Consider the following 25,027-nt stretch of genomic DNA (forward strand, 5'->3'; position numbering starts at 1 on the left):
GAGACCAATTAGTAGATGCAAGGCTTCTCCGCAGCTCAAAATGCCCTCTGTTCAAGTAATGTCCAACTCCTTCAGATTATGAGCACGAATTCCCATACTGTTTAATATCACAGATAAATTTAAACATTAAAACAAACACAAGAACCACATTTAGAAATTGCTTAAGGGTAGTTGTTCTCAACTCTGGCTGCACATTAGACTCACATGGAGATTCTATTAAAAATATATATACTATAATGATCAAACCTCCCTCCTAGAGACTGATATAACTGATCTTTTTCTGCCTTTTTTGGGGGGTAGGTAGGTGGTTCTCTGTTCTTGAAATCATCACATCACTTTTTTTACTCCAAAGTTAATGGAGGGACTTGTAAAATGCTCTAACTACTTCTCCATCCTTCTGACCATTCATTAATCCATCTGTCCATCTATATCCAGTATATATACACTGTCACAGGGTATAGAGAAGACCAAGATAAATATTTGATTACTATTAGCAACTCCACTGGCTAAAGACTTCAGAATAAACTGCCTGAGAAAATTTAAGGAAAGTTTTATAATGGAGCAGAACATTCTGATCAGAAAAATAAGCTGCAAAAATATGTTTCTCTATAGCTAATAATGCTTTTTGCATTAAGGAATATCTCATATAATATGATATACTATATCAACTTTCTTTTATTTAGTATCAGCATGATATTTCATTTACTATCTTTTATTTACAGTTATACATTGTTTTGTAAAGACTGTACTCTTATAAGCAACACATAAATGGATTCAAATATGCCAAGTAAAAGACTAATAGGATTTAGAAAACCCATCACATATGATATGTTGTTCATTTTCATTGGGTAAATATAAACACTGATTCTCCTTCTGAGATTTTTCTGACTCTGTCCCAAAGTTCTAGTGAGAGGTCAAAGTCGGGATTGTTTTCTCAAGTAGTTTCTGGCCCTGAGATCTCCTCATTTTTGCCCCAGAAAACCTATTCACTCCACTGAAATGGAGTCTGAACCTGAGCAGTGCTCAGACTTGTAGGCTCTAAGATCCTCAACCAGAAGAAACCAGAGCCACAGAAGGGTGGCTGATACTGGAGGTGGCAACCAAAATCTTGCCAGAGTTTTCTTATTGATTTGTAGAGGTTCTTTATGTATTCTGTATATGAGTCCTTTCTTATGTATGTTGGAAACATATGCTCCAGTCTATGGCTTGTTTTTCTGTTCTCTTAATGATACCTTTTGATGAGTACAAATGAAAATTTTAATATAACCAATTTGATGATATATTTTAAAAAGTTTCCTTAGAACACTGAGAAGGGAGGAAATGGTTTGAACCCTTGAGAAACCTTGAGCTTAGAGTAGGATGGGACAGGAAACTCCCTGAAGTTTTTGACCTTATTAAGGAATAACCTTAGCCTTTCTTTTTACCTTTTCACACAGATTTATGCAATATTTTACATGAGTAACCTCTGAGAGGGAACAGATCCTTTGGAGACAATGCCCTCTACTGAATTTGTTAGACTCCATGTCTAATGTAAACAATTTGAGATGATGTATCTTGACTGATTTGGTTTCAAAAGACAGTAGTGCAAGGAGAAGGAGGAAGCAGTCATTAAGTTTTTTACACAAAGGACAAAGCCACATAAAATATTATTTTCAGTCTGTAAACATTCCTAACCAGAAAGAGAAAACTAGAATAGTAATAAGGACGAGAAAAGCAACTTAAGATCTTCCTTAAAACAAAACTAAAACTGCCTTCAGGAAAGTGGCACTGGTGAGGAACACAGAAGTACCCATCACTAGTGCTTGGACATCACTCTAGCTTGGGTGACAGACAGGAGGGGGTCTTCACAGACCCCCAGGAATGGATACGCCTGTCAGGTCCACCACTCTCTCCTCTGCTCCAGTCCCCTTCTGCCTCCCTGTTGCACAGATTAAGACCCTGCTGCCCAGCTGTGAGCAGCGGAGCTCAGAAGGTGCACAGACAATATGTCAAGTGGATGACTTCCTTCTGGAGTGCTGATCTGGAAGGGAGGAAGCAGGATCAAGCACGCACAGCACAGGAAGAGCAGACAGGAGAACAGAGAAAGGCCACAAGGAGTCCTGCTTACTGCAGCTGGAAGTGCTTGAGCTTGGTAACCAGCAGTTTGTACTGGGCACCCAGGGGCGCCATGGATGCGACATCTACAAATATCAGTTGCTCCAGAGGTCCTGTTTCATTGGTTGCTTCTGAGGGGCAAAGGGTACGGCTCACTTCCTGGTAGTTGTAGCTCCTCTGGTATCTGCAGCAGCCAGGGGAGGAAAAACCAGCAAGAAGGAAAAGGACACTCAATGAACAAGCAGGGAAAGAAACATTTCCATTCAGTTCTCTCTGAATTTCTTCCCAGGTCCTTATATTTAAAATTTCCTACTGGACCTACTGACAGTGATTTTTATAGCTAACGTACTTGGCACAGAATTGTGTGACATTATAACACAGATATGGGGACTGCTGTGTGCCAACCAGTTTACTTAGGCTGTGCCTGCATCACCACATCACCCTCCTAATTCAATCAGAAAATTAATCAGATTTTGGAAGGGAAACTGTTCTGATGAAACAACCTGATTCCATTTTGCCACTCTTTAAGTCTTTGCTAAACGAATATAAAGAAAGCCCCAGAGTCCAAGTCAAGGTATCAGAGTCAGTATTTCAGTCCTCACATTCTTAACTTGCAAAATGATTTCACACTGTACTCTGTGCCCATGTCTGCATGCTTTCTGGTTTGTTCTTGCTTGTGTTCTTGTGACCTATATAGTTTCCCCTGTGAAAATATAAACTCCACGAGGAAGGGACTTCATTGTTGTTTTCCACCACTGTATCCCCAGCATCTATCATTTAGTAATGCTCAATAAATATTACGGGATAAAGAAAGCACACTTAGTGAACATTGTGAAGAAAGGGAGGTGTCACTCACTTAAGGTGACTGCAAGGCCTAGTTCTGTCCTCCGTGGATGACCCGCTAACCAACCAAGACATTCTTCAGGTGCTACAATTCTAGGTTCTTATCAGAGATTATCAAAGAGGAGAGAAGCTGGACAGAGCTGAACCGGTCAGGGCATGTACCATGTCAACTGTTTGCACTTAGCATGCATACTAGTCAATGTGTCAAACATCTGATTTCTCTAGGGAAAAGATCAGTTGAAGTCTAGGATGTTGAAAGAAAACAAATGTAATGAGGCTGTCAGGGAAAGAGCCACTTACAGTCCTTGGAAGAGCAGAGGAACCTGCCAGGACAGCACCTCTTTCTGCTGGCGAACCACAACCAGGACCGGGTAGTCGAGGTTTTCGGAGGAGCTATTCACATACACCCGCACGGCAGTCACCTACGAGCAGGGCAGAGACACAGGAAACACAGATCACATGCACACAGCCATGTACATCATAGCTGCCATCTGAAGCTCTGAAAAACTTCAGTTCTTACATTTGCTGCTGACCATAACCCACTCCAGTATTCTTGTCTGGAGACTCCCATGGACAGAGGAGCCTGGCGGGCTACAGTCCATGGGGTCACAAAGAGTCGGACATGACTGAGAGACTAACACTTTTACTTTTCACTTTCATAGGTACTCCAAATATCCCAGTTGTCTTCTCCTCATTCATATTGTAACCACAGTCAGTTTCAACACTGCTGCACAATCACCAGCGGAGATTAGAAAACAAACTGATGCTTGGGTCCAACCCTCAAAATTCTGACTTAAGTCATTTTGGGTGAAGCAAAATTATGGAGGTGTTGAACGGCAGGCTGAGGAGTTTGAATTGGGCAGTCAACACAAGATTAGGAGAATAAGCCCAGAACAGAAAAAGAAAGATGTCAGTGTGCTTCTATTCTTATCTGAATATAAATGGTAAATATACAAATACCTTTAAAAAGAAAAAAAAGACCTACAAGTGCCTCAACTGCTTACAAACTTTAATTTTGGTTTGTAAAATCATTCTGTGCTTTCAACCAAAATGTTATTGCCATGTTCTGTTAAAGCCTAGCAGATGGCCTGATGTTCCCCTAGCCACAGATATGATAGGGGCTGAAGAGTCTTCTCTTTGCCCTTATCCAAGGTATAATCAATCCCTAAATGCTTTTTTAAACCAGCAGCTCCTTTGTTCCCTGGTGGTTCAGACGGTAAAGAATCTGCCTGCAATGCAGAAGACCTAGGTTCAATCCCTGGATGGGGAAGATTCCCTGGAGAAGGAAATGGTAACCCACTCTAGTATTCTTGCCTGGGAAATCCCATGGACAGAGGAGCCTGGAGGGCTATAGTCCATGGGATGGCGAAGAGTCAAACATGACTGAGCGACTAACACACACAGAAGGATAGTTTTAAACAACTATCATGGTTGTTTAAAAGATAGGAAATTGAACGATGCCCCCTGGATCGAGATGGTTCTAATGTTTTCACTTTTTATAATATTTATACTACAGACAATAGAAAAGAAAAAGTTTATCTTTCATATCAGATGTTTTCTCCCTAATGTATTTAAGCCTTGAAAGTGAAGCTGAATTCTCTCAGTTGTGTCCAACTCTTTGCTACCCCATGGACTGTAGCCTACCAGACTCCTCCGTCCATGGAATTCTCCAGTAAGAGTACTGGAGTGGGTTGCCATTTCCTTCTCCAGGGGGTCTTCCCGACCCAGGGATTGAACCCAGGTCTCCGGCATTGCAGGCAGATGCTTTACCATCTGAGCCACCAGTGAAGCCCATTTAAGCCTTAGTGTTCTCTTGAAAAGTAGGGGAAAGAAATGAAACAAGAAAGCCTTGCAGTGAAACCCTGAAGATCTATGACCTGTTCAAAATGGAAATTGAGAGGCAACAGAGTATCATGGGTATCATAGATTATTACTATTTGGGTCTCATATATCGTCCTTGATGAAGCCAGTTTTGCTTTTTAGTGTTAACAACAGTCCAAGATTAATTTATTAATTAGATAAGAAAGCTTGCTCACAAAAGGAGTGTTTTCTTGTGCCCACATTCTACATGTTTCCATGGAAATTATGCTGCAGCTGACCATTGCCAACACCATGTCTCTAATGCAGACTTCTTTCCTAAGCTGTGGATGTTCCACAGCCACAAGGACAAACTGTCTGAAGTGGAACCTGTCACTTCCTTCACATCTAACTTTAATATCTTCTGAATTTCCTTGCTTTTTTTTTTGAGGAGGTTGCAGCATGCAGAACTTCCCTGACTGGAAATCAAACACATGCTGCCTGCAGTGGATGTGCTGAGTCTTAACCACTGGATCATCAGGGAAGTTCTGAATTTCCTTGCTTGTTGAATGAACCACACAGCCATTCTGAGCCTGAGTCATCCCTGATTCCTACTTCTGTAGCATTCTCAATCAGTAGGCCATCAAGTTCTACCACTTCTACCAACTTCACAGTGTCCATACCCAGATTCTCCCCTCCCTCATCCATGACACCCTCCTGGTCCAGTCCTTGACTCCCATTGATGGTACCTTATCTAGCCTTTTTATCCCCACAGCTCCACCCCCTCAGATGCCAGTTTCAGGTTGGCATTATCCTTGCTTACAAGGCCTTTAGTGGATCTGAGAATTTTCAGATTTACTTTCAAAGGAATGAGAATAGTATTTTTATGAAAAGATAGAACAGAATAATGAATATTCATGTACTTATCACCCAGCTTTTGTTGTTGCTGTTCAGTCACTCAGTTGTGTCTGACTCTTATCCAGCTTTAATAATTATTTTTAAAAGTGTACCATTTTATTTTATTTACACCTTTTCATTCCAATCCCAAAGAAAGGCATTGCCAAAGAATGCTCAAACTACCGCACAATTGCACTCATCTCACATGCTAGCAAAGTAATGCTCAAAATTCTCCAAGCCAGGCTTCAGCAATACGTGAACTGTGAACTTTCAGATGTTCAAGCTGTTTTTAGAAAATGCTGTGTGGATCACAACAAACTGGAAAATTCTTGAAGGGATAGGAATTATCAGACCACCTGACCTGCCTCCTGAGAAATCTGTATGCAGGTCAAGAAGCAACAGTTAGAACTGGACATGGAACAATAGAATGGTTCCAAATGGGGAAAGGAGTACATCAAAGCTGTACATTGTCACCCTGCTTATTTAACTTATATGCAGAGTACATCATGAGAAATGCTGGGCTGGATGAAGCAGAAGCTGGAATCAAGATTGCTGGGAGAAATATCAATAACCTCAGATATGCAGATGACACCACCCTTATGGCAGAAAATGAAGAACTAAAGAGCCTCGTAATGAAAGAGGAGAGTGAAAAAGTTGGCTTAAAGCTCAATATTCAGAAAACTAAGATCATGGCATCTGGTCCCATCACTTCATGGCAAATAGATGGGGAAACAGTGGAAACAGTGTCAGACTTTATTTTGGGGGGCTCCAAAATCACTGCAGATGGTGACTGCAGCCATGAAATTAACAGATGCTTACTCCTTGGAAGAAAAGTTATGACCATCCTCTTTAATGTGACAGCACATTAAAAAGCAGAGACATTACTTTGCCAACAAAGGTCCGTCTGGTCAAAGCTATGGTTTTTCCAGTGGTCATGTATGGATGTGAGAGTTGGACTATAAAGAAAGCTGAGTGCCGAAGAATTGATGCTTTTGAACTGTGGTGTTGGAGAAGACTCTTGAGGGTCCCTTGGACTGGAAGGAGATCCAACCAGTCCATCCTAAAGGAAATCAGTCCTGAATATTCATTGGAAGGATTGATGCTGAAGCTGAAACTCCAGCACTTTGGCCACCTGATGTGAAGAACTGACTCACTTGAAAAGACTCTGATGCTGGGAAAGATTGAAGGCAGGAGGAAAAGGGGATGACAGAGGATGAGATGGTTGGATGGCATCACTGACTCAATGGACATGAGTTTGAGTAAGCTCCCGGAGTTGGTAATGGACAGAGAAGCCTGGCGTGCTGCAGTCCACGGGGTCACAAAGAGTCGGACACGACTGAACAACTGAACTGAACTCCATTTCCCACACACATCTTTTTTTTTATTATTTTAAATATCAAAGATGATACCATTTTATCTGTAAATATTTCAATCCATATCTCTAAGAGATAAAGCCTCCTCTTTTTAGTATAACATATTACCATTATCATACTTAATAAAATTAATGATAATTTTAAAAACTATCCAATACCAACACAGGGATTCCCTAATAGCTCAGTTGGTAAAGAATCCGCCTGAAAAGCTGAAGACCCCGGTTCAATTCCTGGGTTGGGAAAATCCCCTGGAGAAGGGAAAGGCTACCCACTTCAGTATTCTGGCCTGGATAATTCCATGGACTGTAAAGTACATGGGATCGCAGAGTCGGACACGACTGAGCGGATGTCAGAAGAAGAACACAGTGTTTGAATTTCTTCATTTATTTAAAAATTGTGTTTTTCAGTATTAAAAATATTTTGAGTACAAAGAAGATCTATATATTTCATTTGGTTGATAAGTATTTTGAATCTCTTTTAATCTAAAGGCAACCCTCCCCACCACAACACTCTTTTGGCATTTATTTGTTGAAGAAAGCTGCTCACAAAGCAGTACAAATCTGACACACTCATATTCTAGATTTTGTTGGTAGCACCTTTTGGTGTCATTAAACAAGTTCCTTTATCCCTTGTATTTTTTATAGACTGGCAGTTAGAACTAGAGGCTTGATTAGATTCATGCAACTACATCTCTCAATCTTTTCCTTGGATTTTGAATTAAAGTCCAGAAAGTTTTCACCACTCCAGATTGCTGAAGCCTGTATTTTCTTCTAGTATTTTATGATATCATATTATTAATACTTAAATCTATATCCCTTTGTGATCAACACTAGTATATGGTATGAGGAATGATTTTAATTTTGTCTTTTTTTTTTCCCAGTATGGCTCTCCAGTTGTCCCAACACTACCTATTAACAAGTTCATCTTTTCTCCACTGGTTTGAATCACTCAGGGCTTTTCTTAATCACTGTCTTGTTCTCTAGTTTATTTGCCTGGTAGTCCCCCACATGCCTAATTCCTTGCTGTTTGTCAAAAGGGCTGTGTCTCAGATATCTGGCCTTTTAATTTCATTCTCATCCCTAATGTCCTTTTTGGGTAAGTCTTCCCTGATATTTCTCTATTCCATTCAATAAATGGACGCCCCTCTCTTGGAGGGGGCTGTGTGGCCTCTGATTACCTCTATACAGCATGTTAATACCACTGTAAAATAATAGAAAAAAATGTGGCCTTTGCCCCCTGTTCCTGAAACAGAGTTCCTAAAATCCTTGCAATTTCCTAAGTGATAAGAGCACTAGTAGCATCTTTTGTTCTAATATTTGGTCTTATTCCTGGCTCCTGACAGAGCTCCTAAATCCCTTGGAATTTCCTGGGTGATAAGAGTTTGTTTTGTTCCAATGAAGAGATTCTAGGTGGCTTCTGGATAACTCCAGAATAGGAGCTGGTTACCCAAAAGACCTAGCCATGATTAGAAGCTTGGAACTTTCAGCTATGCCTCCATCATCCAGGAAGTGGAGGGGGCTGGAGGTTGAGTTAATAATTGGTCATTCCTATGGATGAAGCCGCCATAAAAATTCTTACAATATAGGTGTGGAAAATTTCCAGGTTGGTGAATGCATCCAATACCAGGAAGGTGGAGCACCCCAACTTCATGCGGACAGAAGCTTTTGTGCTCATACACTTCTGGACTTTACCCTATGCACCTCTTCCATATTGCTCATCTTGACTTAAAAGTGAAAGTGTTAGTTGTTCATTCAGTCCTGTCTGATTCTTTGTGACACTGTGGACTGTAGCCTGCCAGGCTCCTCTGCCCTTGGGATTCTCCAGGCAAGAATTCTGGAGTGGGTTGCCATTTCCTACTCCAGGGGATCCTGAGTTATATCTTTTTATAATAAACAAGCAATCTAGTAAATAAATTGTATTTCTTCTATGAGCTGCTTAGCAAATTAATCAAACCTGGCAGAGGAGGGGTGTCACAGAAACCTCTGATTAACAGCTGGTTGGTCAGAGCATGGGTAACAACCAAGACTTGTGAACGGCATCTGAAGTGGGAGGTGGGTGGTCTTGTGAGACTGAGCCCTTAACCTATGGGATCTGATGCAGACACTAGGTAGATCCTGTTGGAACCGAGCTGAATCATAGGACACACAGCTGGTGTCACCAAATTGCTTGATGTGTGTAAGATCCACACATCTGATGTCAGAAGTATTGGGTGAACAGAAGAAAACGGAAGTTAGATTTTCCTATAGACAACCCTAAACCATTTTTTTAAAATGTAGTCAAATTGACTCCTTTCTTGGCCATTTCTCCCATCACTTTTTAAAACTGAGACATAGATAACACCACATAAATCACTCTTAAAAGTATAGAATTCAGCAGTTTTAGTGTATTCACAGAGCTATACAACTATCACCACTACCTAACTCCAGAATACTTTACTGCCCCGCTAAAGAAGCCCTGTACCCATTAGCAGTCACTCCTCATTCCCTCCTTCCCTCAGTGCCTGGTAACCAATAATTTAATCTCTGTCTCTGTGGATTTGCCTATTTCACGTAGGTGATTTCCTATTCCGTATATTATGAAATAATATATATGCTTTCTTGTGTGTGGCTCATTTCAGTTAGCATAATGTTTTCAAGGTTCTTCCATGTTGCAGTATGTGTCAATACTTCATTTCTGTTTATTGCTCAGTAATATTCCAATGGCACGAATAAAGCACATTTGTTTATTCTTCAGTAGATGGAAATTTTGGTTGTTTCTACTTTTGGGCTATGAACATCTGTAAAGAAGTTCTTGTGTAAACAAGTGTTTTCAGTTCTTTTGAGTGCATCCCTAGGAGTATAATTTCTGGTTGACATGGTAACTCTTAAAATGTTTTACTTTTTTTTGTTTTTAATTTTTGACTGTACTGGGTCTTCATTGCTGCATGCAGGCTTTCTCTAGTGAGCCAGGGATACTCTCTGGCTGTGGTGCATGGGCTTCTTACTGCAGTGGCTTCTCTTGTTGTGGATCACTGGCTCAAGGGCATGCAGGCTTCAGTAGTTGTGGCACTCAGGCTTAGTTGCCCCACAGCATACAGGATTCTCTAGGACCAGGAATCAAACTCATGTCCCCTGCATTGGCAAGAGGATTCTTAACCACTGGACCATCATGGAAGTCCTCCTATGTTTAACTTTTTGAAGAACTGCCAAAATGTTTTCCAAAGAGGTGCATCATTATACATTTAATTTAATTTACATGCATCAGCATGTAAATTTACATTTTACATGATCAGCAATGAAAAAGTTTCAAATTTCTCCACACCCTTGTCAACAAAAACTCCCGTCTGTCTTGTAGATAATACTTATCTTAATGGGTATGAAGTGGTACCTCACTGTGGATGTGGACCTTCCAATATTCTAACAGTTAATTTAGTTTACCTGCCTGACTCTTCTGGGAAGCTGAAAACATCATCTTTGGCATCTCTGGTGCTGGCACAATGAGTTAGCTTAGAAGCAGGCTCATTTTTGAGGTTCAAAAACCAACACCAGCATTACCCACAGCACATATGTTTAGAGCACACTTTCGTCTGGCTTAAATCTATAGTAGTCAGAACCAAGGTAAAAGGCTAAGGAAAGCTGTGAACAAGCCAGCTTTATCTTTAGCTTGAATCGCTTCCCTTTTTGTTACCTAGGCTGCAGACTCCTCCTCCCTCCTTATGTACTTTATGCCAGAGGGATTTCTCTCTTTTCTTTTTTTCAAATGTCACTCTAAGGCAGTAGTTCCCAAATTTTAGTGTGCTTTTCAGCATTCAAATCTCTCAAACCCAACCCCCAACATTTCTGATTCAGCAGATCAGGAATAGAACTTAAAAACAATGTGTTTTAAACAGAATGCCGGGAGATTCTGATGCACATGAATTGGAGCCCACACTTTGGGAAGTACTGTTCCAAAGGAACCATCTAGTGGATGGCCCCATTTGTCAACACCTTGCCAGTTGCCTCTGTGGGTTTTCCTGATGGCTCAGTTTGTAAAGAATCCGCCCAAAATGCGGGAGACCTAGGTTCGATCCCTGGGTTGGGAAGATAATCTGGAGAAGGGAAAAGCTACCCACTCCAGTATTTTGGCCTGGAGAATTCTATGGACTGTATAGTCCATGGGGTTGCAAAGAGTCAGACACAACTGAGTGGCTTTCACTATCACACTTTCACAAGGTGCACAACCATGAGATCACCAATGTCACTAGCAGGTCTGGAAGCTAGTGTGTCTGGTGGGGCCAGCTGGAAAGAGGTCTGCTTGGAGAGGAGCAGAGCATATGTATTACTGCCATGGTTACTCTAACCCACTCTTTATTGCCACACTCTTATTCCTAGGCTGGTTCTCATAATCCACTTACCTTTTTATTTTTGCATAATGATCTTACTAATTATGATTTTAAAACCTCAGAAGAGACACAGATATAAAGAACAGACTTTTGGACTCTGTGGGAGAAGGCAAGGGTGGGTCGATTTGAGAGAATAGCATTGAAACAAGTATATTACCATATGTGAAATAGATGACCAGTCCAAGTTTGACGCATGAAACAGGGCACTCAAAGTCAGTACACTGGGACAACCCAGAGGGATGGGATGGGGAGGGGGGTGAGAGGATGGTTTGGGATGGGGGACACATGTACACCTGTGGCTGATTCATGTCAATGTATGGCAAAACCCACCACAATATTGTAATTAGCCTCCAATTAAAAAATAAATTAATTTTTAGAAAAAGCCACTGTGTTGGCTTCCCCAGTAGCTCAGTTGGTAAAGAATCTGCCTGCAATGCAGGAGACCCTGCTTTGATCCCTAGGTTGGGAGGATCCCCTGGAGAAGTGATAGACTACCCACTCCAGTACTCTGGCCTAGAGAATTCCCGGACTGTGTAGTCCATGGGGTTGCAAAGAGTCAGACATGACTGAGTGACTTTCACTTTCACCTGTTTAGGCTTCCCTGGTGGCTCAGATGGTAAAGCGTCTGCCTGCAATGCAGGAGACCTGGGTTTGATCCCTGGGTTGGGAAGATACCCTGGAGAAGGAAATGGCAACCCACTCCAGTATTCTTGCCTGGAAAATTCCATGGACAGAGGAACCTGGTAGGCTACAGTCCATGGGGTTGCAAAGAGTCGGACACAACTGAGCCACTTTGCTTATATTCAATAGACACACAACACTGTAATTATCCTTCAATTAAAAATTAAAAAAACAAAACCTCAGAGATACTGGCATAATAAATTGCAAAAAATATAGTAGAGTAAGAGGTAGAAAACACTGGGCAGTTTTTCAAGATGAGCAGATAATGCACTCCCCCTCCCTCAGGAAAGGATAAAAAGTCCTGTTCAGATGTTGCTTTGCTTTTCCAGAGGCAAATATTCAACTGAGAAAGTTAGATTACCTTTGCAGCAATGAAGCAAGCCATGTAAAGGCAAAACTAAATGAAGGTATTGAATGCATAATGGACTCTGATACCTTGTAACAGACCACTTTTAAGAGCCAAGATTTCCCCTCCTGTTGCTGCTTCCTGTTGTCATGACAACAAAAGCACTTATATATATATATATATAACTTGTTAACTATGTTTACTACAAGTAGGGAATTGCATTATAAATATGAGGGAAGAAGTATTTAAGTATTCCCATCTCTGATATATAGATCACAATTATGAAAGGTCTTGAAGCTTAGAGAGTCCCTTTTTAATCCTTCAGAACATGTCAGTAGGGAAAAGTTCAAAATAGCAAATAATGCAGCTCTGTTGCAGAAAAAGGGTAAAAATGAGTTTAATTCAAGATCTAGTTTGGTTTTGCTAAAATAATGAGACTTTATTGGAACATGAGATTAAAAATCAGAAATTCAGTTCAGTTCAGTTCAGTCGCTCAGTCATGTCCAACTCTTTGTGACCCCATGAACCGCAGCATGCCAGGCCTCCCTGTCCATCACCAACTCCTGGAGTCCACCCAAGCCCATGTCCATTGAGTAGGTGATGCCATCCAACCTTCTCATCCTCTGTCGTGTACTTCTCCTCTTGCCCCCAATCTTTCCCAGCATCAAGGTCTTTTCAAATGAGTCAGCTCTTCGCATCAGGTGTCCAAAGTATTGGAGTTTCAGCTTCAACATCAGTCCTTCCAATGAACACCCAGGACTGATCTCCTTTAAGATGGACTAGTTGGATCTCCTTGCAGTCCACATGAGATTAAAAATCAGAAATTACTGGTTTCTATTATTAGGGCTTCCCAGGTGGCGCAGTGGTAAAGAATCTCCCTGCCAATGCAGGAGATGCAGGTTTGATCCCTGGGTTGGGAAGATGCTCAGGAGGAGGAAATGGCAATCTGCTCCAGTATTCTTGCCTGGGAAATCCCATAGACAGAGGAACCTGGTGGGCTACAGTTCATGGGGTTGCAAAGAATCGAACACTACTGAGCACACACACAATTAACTAGGCATACCATTGTTTTATTATGTGATCTTGAAAAACTGATTTTACATGTAAAATAGCTACAACAGTATTCACTAATGGTTCCTCTTCCTCATGTTACAAACATCACAGAACAAATCTTTTACAAACAAATACAAATGATTTCATAACTGTTTTAATTACTTATGTTCATTGGGTGTATATCTCGGGGATGTTTAGGTTCTTTGTCCTTCTGTCCCTCCTTTATTCCTTCCTCCCTCTCTCCCTGCCTTCTCTGTTTCCATTCTTTCTTCCTACCTGCCCATGCTCTCTCCATCATTCATCAAACATTCACTAAATCAGGAGCTATGGGAGGTACTAAGGATATACTAGAGGCAATCCTGTCCTTGTGTAGCTCATGATCTAGTCACAGAGACAGATGGTGTTATCATCAAAAGTATAATGTGATGGTGTTATAGTAGCGACATGAGCGGTGCTGTGAGCACCCAGAGGACAAAGAGGCTACCCATGTGGAGGAGTTAGACTGAAAAACACAGAAGCTAGTCAGTCACTTACCAAGTTATAGTGGAGTGGAAACTGTTCACATAGGTCCTGCTGTTGCCTGGCTGGTGCACATAACCTGGACTCATAATGTTAGAGAAACTTATATCTGGGAAGATACTCAGGGAGATCATCTAGTCCAAAGGTTCCATTTACAGAAGAGGAGCCAGAGACTTTATTTTTTTGGGTTCCAAAATCACTGCAGATGGTGACTGCAGTCATGAAATTAAAAGACGCTTGCTCTTTGGAAGAAAAGTTATGACCAACCTAGACAGCATATTAAAAAGCAGAGACATTACTTTGCCAACAAAGGTCGTCTAGTCAAGGCTATAGTTTTTCCAGTAGTCATGTATGGATGTGAGATTTGGACTATAAAGAAAGCTGAGTGCTGAAGAATTGATTCTTTTGAACTGTGGTGTTGGAGAAGACTCTTGAGAGTCCCTTGGACTGCAAGGAGATCCAACCAGTCCATCCTAAAGGAAATCAGTCCTGAATATTCATTGGAAGGACTGATGCTGAAACTGAAACTCCAATACTTTGGCCACCTGATGCGAAGAACTGACTCATTGGAAAAGACCCTGATGCTGGGAAAGATTGAAGGTGGGAGAAGAAGAAGATGACAGAGGATGAGATGGTTGGATGGCATCACCGACTCAATGGACATGAATTTGAGTAAACTCCGGGAGCTGGTGATGGACAGGGAGGCCTGGTGTGCTGCAGTCCATGGGGTCGCAAAGAGTCGGACATGACTGAGTGACTGAACTGAACTGAACTGAGCCAGGGACAGAGAGGTGATGTGACTTCATCTATGGGAGAATCATGTCTAGAATCCAAGCTTCTTGCAGTCCAATCTCCACATAATTCTTGGTCAGATCATGCTATCATCACCATTTTGAATCCCTGACTCCACTGTGGATACAGACTTTGACTGGGACATCAAGAAGCTACATAAACACCATGAATGAAGGGAGAGGCAAGCCACAGAATAGGATATTATTTGTACATATATAACAGACAAAGCATCAGTATCTTGAATATATAAAGAATCCTGAAAACTCATAGAAAAACACAATAACCCAATGAAAAAAAATGGGTAAAGAATATAAACATCAACTGAAGAGAAGAATGACCAAAGAACATGTGAAAAGATGGGAAAACTTTATATACTCATCAGATAGGGAAAACTTTATACTCATCAGATAGGTAAAGACAAAAGTATGAAATACCATTTCAAGAATGGAGAAAAATAGGAACTCTTGCATATTGCTTATGAAAATGTTTGGTACAACCATATCAGAGAGCAAATTGGCAATATGTACTAAAGCTGAAGATGGTTTCACATTACATTCTAGCATTTCCACTCCTAAGTTTATACACAAGGAAAACTCTTACATACTCACAAGGAGTCATCAACAAGAACGAAATGAATGAACTAGAATATGGATGAGTATGAAAAACTAAAGGAGATAAATTAAGAGAAAGTTGCTGAAGGATACACACTGCATGATCCTATTTACAAAAACTTTGTAAATAAGCAAAACAGTATCTATCTACTCGTCTGTCTATATTTCTGTCTTTAATAAAATATATACATATATATACATGGAAATAATAAACACCAAATTTAAGACCATTGTTTTAAAAAACTTGGAAGAATCTGATGCTTTACCCCATTTGCCACAGTTTCATCAATACTGATAGAAGATCCAGACTCCTGGGTTAGAGGCAAAGACTTTATTAGTCTGGTCACAACATGGGCAGAAAGCCTGCTTGACCTTTGCCCCAGAGGGGGACACCATCTCTGTCTTCTGAGGTGTTCACTATACAAATGTCCTTGAAAGAATGGTAAAGAAAACTTTCAGTCCTTGCTTTCTTGTAAGATGTGCATAAATCAAGAGACCTATGAAAAAATTACATCCACATAATGGTTACTTTGGGGGAATGAAGGAAGAGGATGGGCAGGGGTAAGTAGGGAATTCTGATCATCTTTTTGCTTCCTAAAGTTGTGGGTACATAAGTATTTGTTATGTTATTTTCTATTCTTGTTTATATGTATGAAATATTTCTTTTTTTTTTTTAATTTTTTTTATTAGTTGGAGGCTAATTACTTCACAACATTTCAGTGGGTTTTGTCATACATTGATATGAATCAGCCATAGATTTACACTTATTCCCCATGAAATATTTCAACTATCATCATCATCATCAAGAAGCCCTGGTGCACTAGCATTTGTGTTTGCCTACTTCTGAGCAACAACTGTCACTTTTACATTTTATACAGGTTCTTTGTTTTTGTTTTGGCTGCACGACTTGCTGAATCTTAGTTCCTCAACTAGGGATTGAACCCCAGCCCCGGCAGTGAAAGTGCTAGGTCCTAACCACTGTATATTGAATTCTGTATACAGCTTCTTTGTTATTCAGTGATGTGGCAAACAGTCTCCAAAACTTACCCTCATTGCTCTCCTGACTCATTTTGCTATAGTCTGACCTTACTAGTGCTTGATCTGCTTATATTAACTTCACTGATTACAGCCTCCCTCTCCCTCTCTCTCTGTCTCTTTCTCTCTCTTGACAGACTGGAGAACCTTACATTATCTTTGGTCTGATTAACATGGCTCATTTCTTCATTGCTCTTCCCTGGAAAAGAAAAGGAAGATGAAGCCAGTACTGCACTGGACAGTAATGTGCCAGCCTAGAATTCTGTGTTATTAGGTGTATGAATTTTCTAGGGCTGCCATAAGAAAGTATCACAAACTGATTATTTAAAAAACAAACATGTTTTCTCTCAAAGTTCCAGAGAGTAGATCTGAAATCATGATGTGAGCCAGGCAATGCTCCCTCTGAGACTCTGATAGAATCCTTTCTTGCCTCTTCGTGATTCTGGTGGTGATGGTCAATCCTTGAGGTTCCTTGGCTTGCAGCTGCATCATTGCAGTCCCTGCTTCTGTCATCATGATGTTCTGTTGGTGTATGTGTTTCACATTCTGTTCTCCTCTCTGTGCATGTCTGGGTCCAAAATCTCTCTCTTTTTACAAAGATTTCAGTCACATTGAATTAGGGCCCATCTTAATGACCTCATCTTAACCTAACTACATCTGCAAAGACCCTTCTTCCCAGTAAGATCACATTCACAGGTCCTGGGGGTTAGCAGTTCAACATTATTTGAGAGGAGGGCATAAATCAATCTGTAACATTAGATTTGTAGACTTTTTAAGTAGTGAAATCTCCAGGACTCTGCACCTTTTCCTGACCAGCAGCTGATCTCCAACCTGTATCCCCCTGCCAAGAGCCTTCATGCTGAATGAAGGCAGGCTGCTGGCAGAGTCCATTATGTGACTATTGAGTGAAAAGAGCTGCCCTGGAGAAAAGTGACCTTGCAGTTCTGAATCCTTTTCTTATTAGAAGCTAGAAAGTCCTAGTAAATGAAGCATTTCGTCCATGAGTTTCATAACTACTGCAGGGAACTAAGTTGCTTTAATCATACTTTTTTTTTTAAGATAAGCATTAAAGTGATTCCTATAGTTATTGATGTGATTGTTTAAAATTCACTTTGCCTGATGCAGCCTTAGAAAACTATCTTCTGTAAACCTCTGCTATAATGCAGAAAGATACGTAGACCTGGATTTTATTTCTGATATTACATCTACTATCTGGGTGACTTTGGACAAATCACTTAAATTCTCAGTTTCCTCAACTGTAGAATGGGAACAATCACACCCAAACTATCCATTTCTCTAGACTATGGGTGACCATGTTCTGCGACCTGCCGAGTATCAGGCAGAGTAGAAGGCAGAGCTGCCCTACCCGGCTCTGGGTTGGGACAGTAGTTTCCCACTCCTGCACGTTCACCAGTTAATCAGCTGTTGACGGACTGTTTTCCATATGTGGAGACACACTTACGAGCCCAACTACCCCAGCAGAGGAGAAGGTTGTTTAGTGCATCTCACATAGGATATTAATTTCCTTTCACAGTTTGGCTTCCAGCTTTCCTGGAGGAGCTAGTTCATCTCATTGAAAAGAGCAGTTTACCTCTTGGAAGGCATTTATTTCCTATTTTAGATTCTCAGCATTTTGTATTCAGAGCACTTTCCTAAGAATCATGCTTTACAGACCTTGTCTCACCCATGTCATTATGCCAGCAATCATCTGGACAGAAATACATTTATATACTCTTTCCTCATTTGGCTTATGATTCTTTGTTCTAAACATTTAAATTTCAATAAAAACATGAGAAAACAATGACGATAGGTATAATAATTGGCAGGCTAGGAATATAGAACAATACACGGTCTAGATTCTAGCTCCTTTAGGATGGACTTTGTTCATTCAGTAAATATTTGACTCCCCACCCTGTGCCAGGCATTGTCCCAGGCATGGAGATACATTACTAAGCAGTGTGGATGTAGCCTTTGCCCTCACTGAGATCCCATGTTTGCACGTGGAATGCTAATTCAACAAGCAAGTGCATTAACATTCAAGTTACTGTGGAAGTGCATGGCACAGACTTTCTGGGAAATATCTTCCTAAAGGATGAATAGAAATTAACAGAAATAGAATTAATAGAAAAATGCAGACAAAGCAAGAGAAACGTCCAAACGAAGGGAATAGTACAGCAGACACAAGGAAGAAAAGAGAGGAAGGAGGGAAAGAGAAAAAGAGAAAGAGAGAGAAGGCAAGATGCAAGTCTGAAGGATTAAGGGAAAATCGGGTTTGCTGAAGTGTGAGGTCCTGAAAGGCCATGATGGTCCTGAAGAGTCTTAAAGTCACAATAGGGAAGTTGGAGCTTTATTCTAAGGACAATAGAAAGCCTTTGGGAGGTTTTAAGTGCTACCACCCTTTGCTATGACCATTCCTGGATGCCCAGTGCTGCCTCTGTTGCTTCTGAACAGCTGCCTCTCTGCATCACTGGCTCCACGTCAGTCTGAGGAAAGCAGACCTGATAGGTAGCACTGAGGCCACACGCCCAGATCTGAGCTGGGTGGGTGTGGGACAGCAGACGCCTGCTGCTCTGCTTCCCTGGTGGAAAGAGCTCTACTCCACCAGGGACTCATGAAATGAGGGCCTTCCCCAAAACATACAGGAATGGGGTTCACATACTGGGCAGTCAAAACATGACCAAATTCCACTACGCTTGGAATCCCTTTCACATGCAGCACTGAGACTATTCCACATAACAATGTTCCACAGAACACATTTTGGGAAATTCTGTGATTTTTTTTTTTCCCACAAGAACTGGTGTCAAGTCTGGTATGTCTGGAAGACTCTTAATTCACCTTAATCTCGTCATTTAATATCATAAAACTTATGAACAGTATGGACTGTACTACCCAATTTAGCACTCAATTACATCATATTTTCATGTTTCATATTTGCTTATTGTTCCATGTATTTGTTTTGTCTCTCTTTGAGGACTTTATCTGTGACATATTTGGAATCAAGCATGTATTTGACACTTAGTTCCCTTGTGGCTCAGATGGTAAAGAATCTGCCTGCAATGCAAGAGATCCAGGTTCAGTCCCTGGGTCAGGAAGATCCCCGAGAGAAGGGAATGGCAACTCACTCCAATATTCTTGCCTAGAGAATCACGTGGACAGAGGAGCCTGGCAGGTTATAGTCCATGGGGTCTTAAAGAATCAGACACAACTGAGCAACTAACAGCACTAATACGTACTCCACAGTTATTGTTTTCATATGACTGGAGGTAGTCCAGCTAAGGTTGTAACTTTTCACGAGTCTTAAAAACACCCCAGGATGTCAGGGAAATGGCTGTTATTGACTCTTCAGCATTATTTCTACAGATATTCCTTCCTCTCCATTTGTTTTCTTCCTGTGAGACCCCTACTATGTTGATGTCATGCTTGGGTCTGCCCTCCCAATTTCTGAATTTTTCTCTTTAATTTCTACATGTCTTTAGGTAGATTCCCAGCTTTATTCTCCAGTTCTCTAATCCATCATTCACTCTAATGTTCAACCCATTGCTGAGGTCTTTGTTATTTTTTAAACCTGGAATGTCCAGTTGGTTCATCATTATAACTGTAACCTGTTTCATTTGAACAGTGCCCTCCTATTCATATCTCTTCCAGGATATTCACTTTGCTTATTATGATGCCATATTCTTCCTGTTCATTAATTCTGCTACATCTGATAAAGGTTGATGTTTCTCATGTTAGTTCCCTCTGCAAATCTGTTATTTTCTCCCATAAGCTCTGATTCTTTGAGGTATCATTCACCTAAGGTAGTAGTGAGAACCTCAGAAGAGAGAAACTAAATGCAAAGGGAGTGCAGTGTAGCAGTGGACTCTGAAAGGGTGGAGAGCCTAAGTTGACCACACCCATTATCACCCCTCCAGGTTCTTTGTCTCCCCCACCAATTTTACTTCTACCCCTCTCCCCCACTGCCTCCCCACCATTCCTGCTCCCATCCTGACCCGCTGGCCTCTACCCTGAGAAGGCAGCGGTGGGGAAGCAGGGGCTGCTCAGAGTCAGCAGGTCAATAGGCACGGTGGTTACCCTGCTCCCCTCTAGCCTCCACAGACATCATCCCACAAGCCAGCATCCCCGGGTGGGTGCTGCTTGCTTCCTCCCTCCTGATGATGACAAGGCCAGGCAGGTGTCAGTCCACCTGGACCAAACCAAAGAAGGCAAGAAAGCACTATGCAAAAGCTCTCCCCCCTCGTAAACTGTGGGCAGCCATTTGCCTCTCACACCAAGAGCTGGCCATCTTCTGTCTCTCCAGGGCCTCTCACAGCCTTTGCCTTAGCTCCTCCATCCCACTGCCCTCCCTCAGGTTGAGGCATCTCCAGCCTGGGCTTCTGGGACAGAACCAGGGGTTTCTGTTGATTCACCCACCTCTCAGGCATCTGAGTCTGCTCATCTCTATGTGTGATTCCTCTTTCCTCTTTACCTTTCCTTTGTCTCTCTATTCCCTGCTTATACTCCTTCTCCTATGAGGGGGTTAAAGAGGGAAAAATGATTATTTTTCTGATTTGAGGCAGAACACAAGAAGCTACTCCCTGGCTTTTATTTATATTCTGAGTGATTGCACTGCAGGCATGCTTCTTCTAGAGCTATTCTGAGGCCTACTTAATTAATGCTCTAATGATGGAAAAGCACTACAAAACTGTGATAATTGTGAGAGTTATGATCTGACACTTATCAGCTGTTTATTTCTGTAGTGGTGTTCATTGCCAGACTGGTGCCATTTATAATTTCAAACATGTATTGTCAGGACATAAGTGTAACCTAAAGTAAACTGCTTCCTAAGCAAGACAAAACCAATCATCTGCAAACATCTTCTTCTTCAAAATCTTCAAAGAAAATTTCCCGAGACAAGCAGAAGACATCTTAGGGAAGACCATATTTAAGAGACTAAACTATTTCTTATTGTGGAGTAAACACTGTGGCAGAGATGAGATATATATATATATATGACTTGAGTTCTACTCTGACGCTCAAATGAAATACTTCTCATTAAATGGGCAAAGACAGAAGTCCTTGCTAGCCTAGACCTCCTCCCTTCAGTCCCTGATCACTTATGTCTGGGTCCATGTAGCTGTCTTTCAACAAACATCCTCATTAGAGACACCCCATGAGAACTTTAGTGAGGTTGATAGTGGCGCTAGTGATAAAGAACCCACCTGCCAATGCAGAGACAAAAGAGATGTGGGTTCAGTCCCTAGGTAAGGAAGATCCTCTGGAGGAGGGCATGGCAACGCACTCCAGTATTCTTGCCTGGAGAATCCAACGGACAGAGGAGCCTGGCAGGCTACAGTCCATGGGGTCGCAAAAGAATCAGACATGACTTGGCAACTAAACAACAGCAACAGCATCCAATTGCCTTGCCTGTTTTAGAGGAACTTCCTCCCCTCTATCGCACTTGTGTGTTTGGTGGGAGGAAAGAGTGCCTGTAGATGCCACAGAGGCCAGATACAGGACCCATGCTCAAATGGTTGGATGCTCTCACCTGGTACTTTCAATGGTGATTAAATGATTCAAGATGAAGGGAGAGTTTAGCATTCATTGTCAGTAGTGACATCAGTAGGGACCATGACAGCAGGGTCTAGGGGTGACCATGTCTGATGGATGAGACGATGGTGGTGCCTAGATGAGCATCCTGGTCACAACATTCCTGCTTCATGACTGTTGTTATTTCTACAGTGTATTCTCTCTTGGTCACTCTGGTGTGAGCTTAGGAACTCAGGCTGGGTGCTACCCAATATCCGTCTAGTAAATTATTTTTCTGCTTATGTTGGTTAGTTGATTTCTGTTGCTCTAGCCAATAACCTTGCCTGACCACACACCCTCTTTCCTTCTCTGTCTGCTTTACTCATACCCTGCAGCTAACTTGAACCTTACTATCCACAGATCACCCTAAACCACCTCTGCACACCCAGACTTCCCTCTGTTTGCCTCTCTCATTATCCTCCACGTTTGTCTCTTTAATACCCAGATAAACACAGTCCTTCTCCTAGAAATCTTTAATTTCTTTACCCTGGTGAAGACAATATGGGGAGAGTTTGGGGACAAATACAGGATTCCTTTTTTCTAAGTATTAGAAAGGATAAAATAAAATGGTGAGCACTTACATGCTAATTTGGGAGGGAGCATAATATATACCACTGGTTAGGTAAATTAAAACAGTTGTGAGTCACTTCATCCACAAAAGGGCAGTTAGATCTAAAGGGACAGAATAGTTAGTTATTCCTGTTTGCTATAGTTTATCTTCATAGCTTATTTCCAGACTCAGTGGGAATCTGGAAATACCAGTTCTCAGGATTAATACTGCCTTAGGGTAACAGGTTAACTGCTTGGGTCTCCAAGCTGCACTCTGTCTGTGCAAAGAAGGAACCCAGCATTAATGATGATAAAGCACTAAAGAGATGAAGATTGGTCCATAGGGTGTCAGGGTAGGATCACAGTTGGTGGGCAGATGTGGCTCTGTGAAACACTGAAGGAAATCTGTCAAATTCAGTTTTACTTAGTGTCAACGCTGCTTGCCTGACTTACAGAGACAAAGAGATGTTTAGACAATCCTTAGAAGAAAAATAGAAATGAAAATTCTGTTTCAATTTTCAGTAATTGTAAGGGAGTCAGACATAAAACTCATAAATTGTATGATCAAACGACCTAACTGTGGAAGTATGACTGTAGTTCTTAAAAACTGTGTTTATTGTTGTTGATAATCATAAAAGATGTGCTTTTGTGGGAGGCTTTAATAGAAATATCCCAAGGAAATGTCCTTAGGAACCCAAGTTATGTTCCTGGCTTTGCCTCAAACTAGTTACGTAATTTGGACAAGTAATTTATTTTACCAGCTCAGTTTTCTCTCCTGTTAAGAGGAAGAGATTGGGTAATTTATAAGGTTCTTTCAGGTCTTAAGTTTAAATTACAATTTTCTCTTTTTTATGGTTTTGGGGGATATTTTATATTTCTTTTTGGAAAGGATAGAAAAAAGTCTCAAATGCAATCCCAATGACACATTTCTGCAGCTAAGCAAACTTGACAAGGAAAATCTTGTTAGCATGAATAAAGGCAAAAACAGCACATGAAGTCAAGACAAATATACACTGAGTGCCCAGATAATATATGTTCTTCATCCTCCACCACTGGTATTAATAAAATTCTATAGCACAACCTTAAAAATTGAGAGACCAGCTCTCCAGTAAATGAGAGGATCCATCATGGCTCTGAATCAGGAAAGAAGCAACAAGCGTATCTTCTGAAATGAAGGAGAAAGAATATTTTGCCAGTAGCAAAGCGTCAAAAAGCCAAAGAAGAGGAAGAACCTTGTTGGGCTGATAGTGTTCACAGAAGACTGGAAAGACAAAAGGGATGGAAAAAAGCAGAGAGACATAAGATACATAAAGCAAAGGAGCAACAAGAGACTAGAGGTGGTGGTAACAGAGAGGAAGGTTGGGAACAATAGTGAGGACAGTGAATCCTAAAAAGAGAGTTGCTTCAAGCTCTTTGGTCTAAGATAGGCCATAAATATACACGTAAGACTGAAATACTAGGGCAGTCTTTTCAACAATGGTGTTAGAACAATTGGATATCATAGGCAAACCAAAAACCAAATAAAATTCTAGACAGAGACCTTACATCTTTCACAAACACTTACCCCAAACGAATCACAAACCTAGATGTGAAATTCTCAACTATAAAACTTCCCGAGGATAACATAGGAGAAAATCTAGGTGACCTTAGATTTTATGACAACTTTTTAGATACAACACCAAAGGCATGATTCATGGGGAAAAATACTGATAACTGGTAATTCATTAAAGAATGACTGTTCTGTAAAAAATACTATTAAGAGAATAAGAAGATAAGCTCACAGATGAGGGGAAAATATTTGCAAAACTTGTGTCTGATAAAGGACTGCTATCCAGAATCTACAAAGAATACTTAAAAAACAACAAGGAAACAAACAACCCAGTTTAAAAAGGAACAAAAAATCTGAGAAGATGCCTCACCAAAGGATATATGCAGATGGAAAATAAGCATATGAAAAGATACTCAACCACATATGCCATTAGGAAGTTGCAAGTTAAAACAATAAGATATCATCCTACACCTATCAGAATGGCTGAAATCCAAAGCACTGACAACACAAGATGCAGATAAAGGTGTGGAACACGAATCCTCATTCATTCCTGGTAGGAGTGCAAAGTGGTACAGCCACTTGGGAAGACAAGTTTGAGAGGTTTCTTTATAAAACTAAACATACTCTTACCATATGATCTAGAAATTAAGCTCCTGGGTAGTAACTCAAATGAGTTGGAAACTTGTGTCCACACAAAATCTGCACCCAAATGTTTACAGCAGCTTAATTCATAATTGCCAAAAATTGGAAGCAACCATGATGTCTTTAACAGGTGAATGGATAAACAAACTATGGTACATCCAAACAATAGAATATTTAGTACTAAAAAGAAATAAGCTATCAAGTCATGAAAAGATATGCAGGATCCTTGAAAGCATATTGCTAAATGAAAGAGGCAAGTCTGAAAAGACTACATGCTGTATGATGTTAACTATGTGAAGTTCTGGAAAAAGCAAAACTAAA

At 40.9% G+C, this 25,027-nt stretch overlaps 1 protein-coding gene across 6 annotated transcripts in view; it reads right to left on the bottom strand.

Moving 5' to 3' along the window:
* SIDT1 (SID1 transmembrane family member 1) overlaps positions 1-25,027 on the bottom strand; it is a 104,151-nt gene that overhangs the window by 68,536 nt on the left and 10,588 nt on the right. For all 6 annotated transcript variants that reach the window (XM_043874995.1, XM_043874991.1, XM_043874993.1 and 3 more), the window contains 2 exons: positions 3,238-3,359; positions 2,108-2,278 (listed from right to left, as the gene is read on the bottom strand). In XM_043874995.1, coding sequence (XP_043730930.1) covers positions 2,108-2,169 — 62 coding nt within the window. In that variant the 5' untranslated portion in view covers positions 2,170-2,278; positions 3,238-3,359. The remainder of the gene's footprint in view (positions 1-2,107; positions 2,279-3,237; positions 3,360-25,027) is intronic.

The sequence above is a fragment of the Cervus elaphus genome, chromosome 19 (assembly GCF_910594005.1).
Source record: "Cervus elaphus chromosome 19, mCerEla1.1, whole genome shotgun sequence".
NCBI classification, from domain to species: Eukaryota; Metazoa; Chordata; class Mammalia; order Artiodactyla; family Cervidae; genus Cervus; species Cervus elaphus.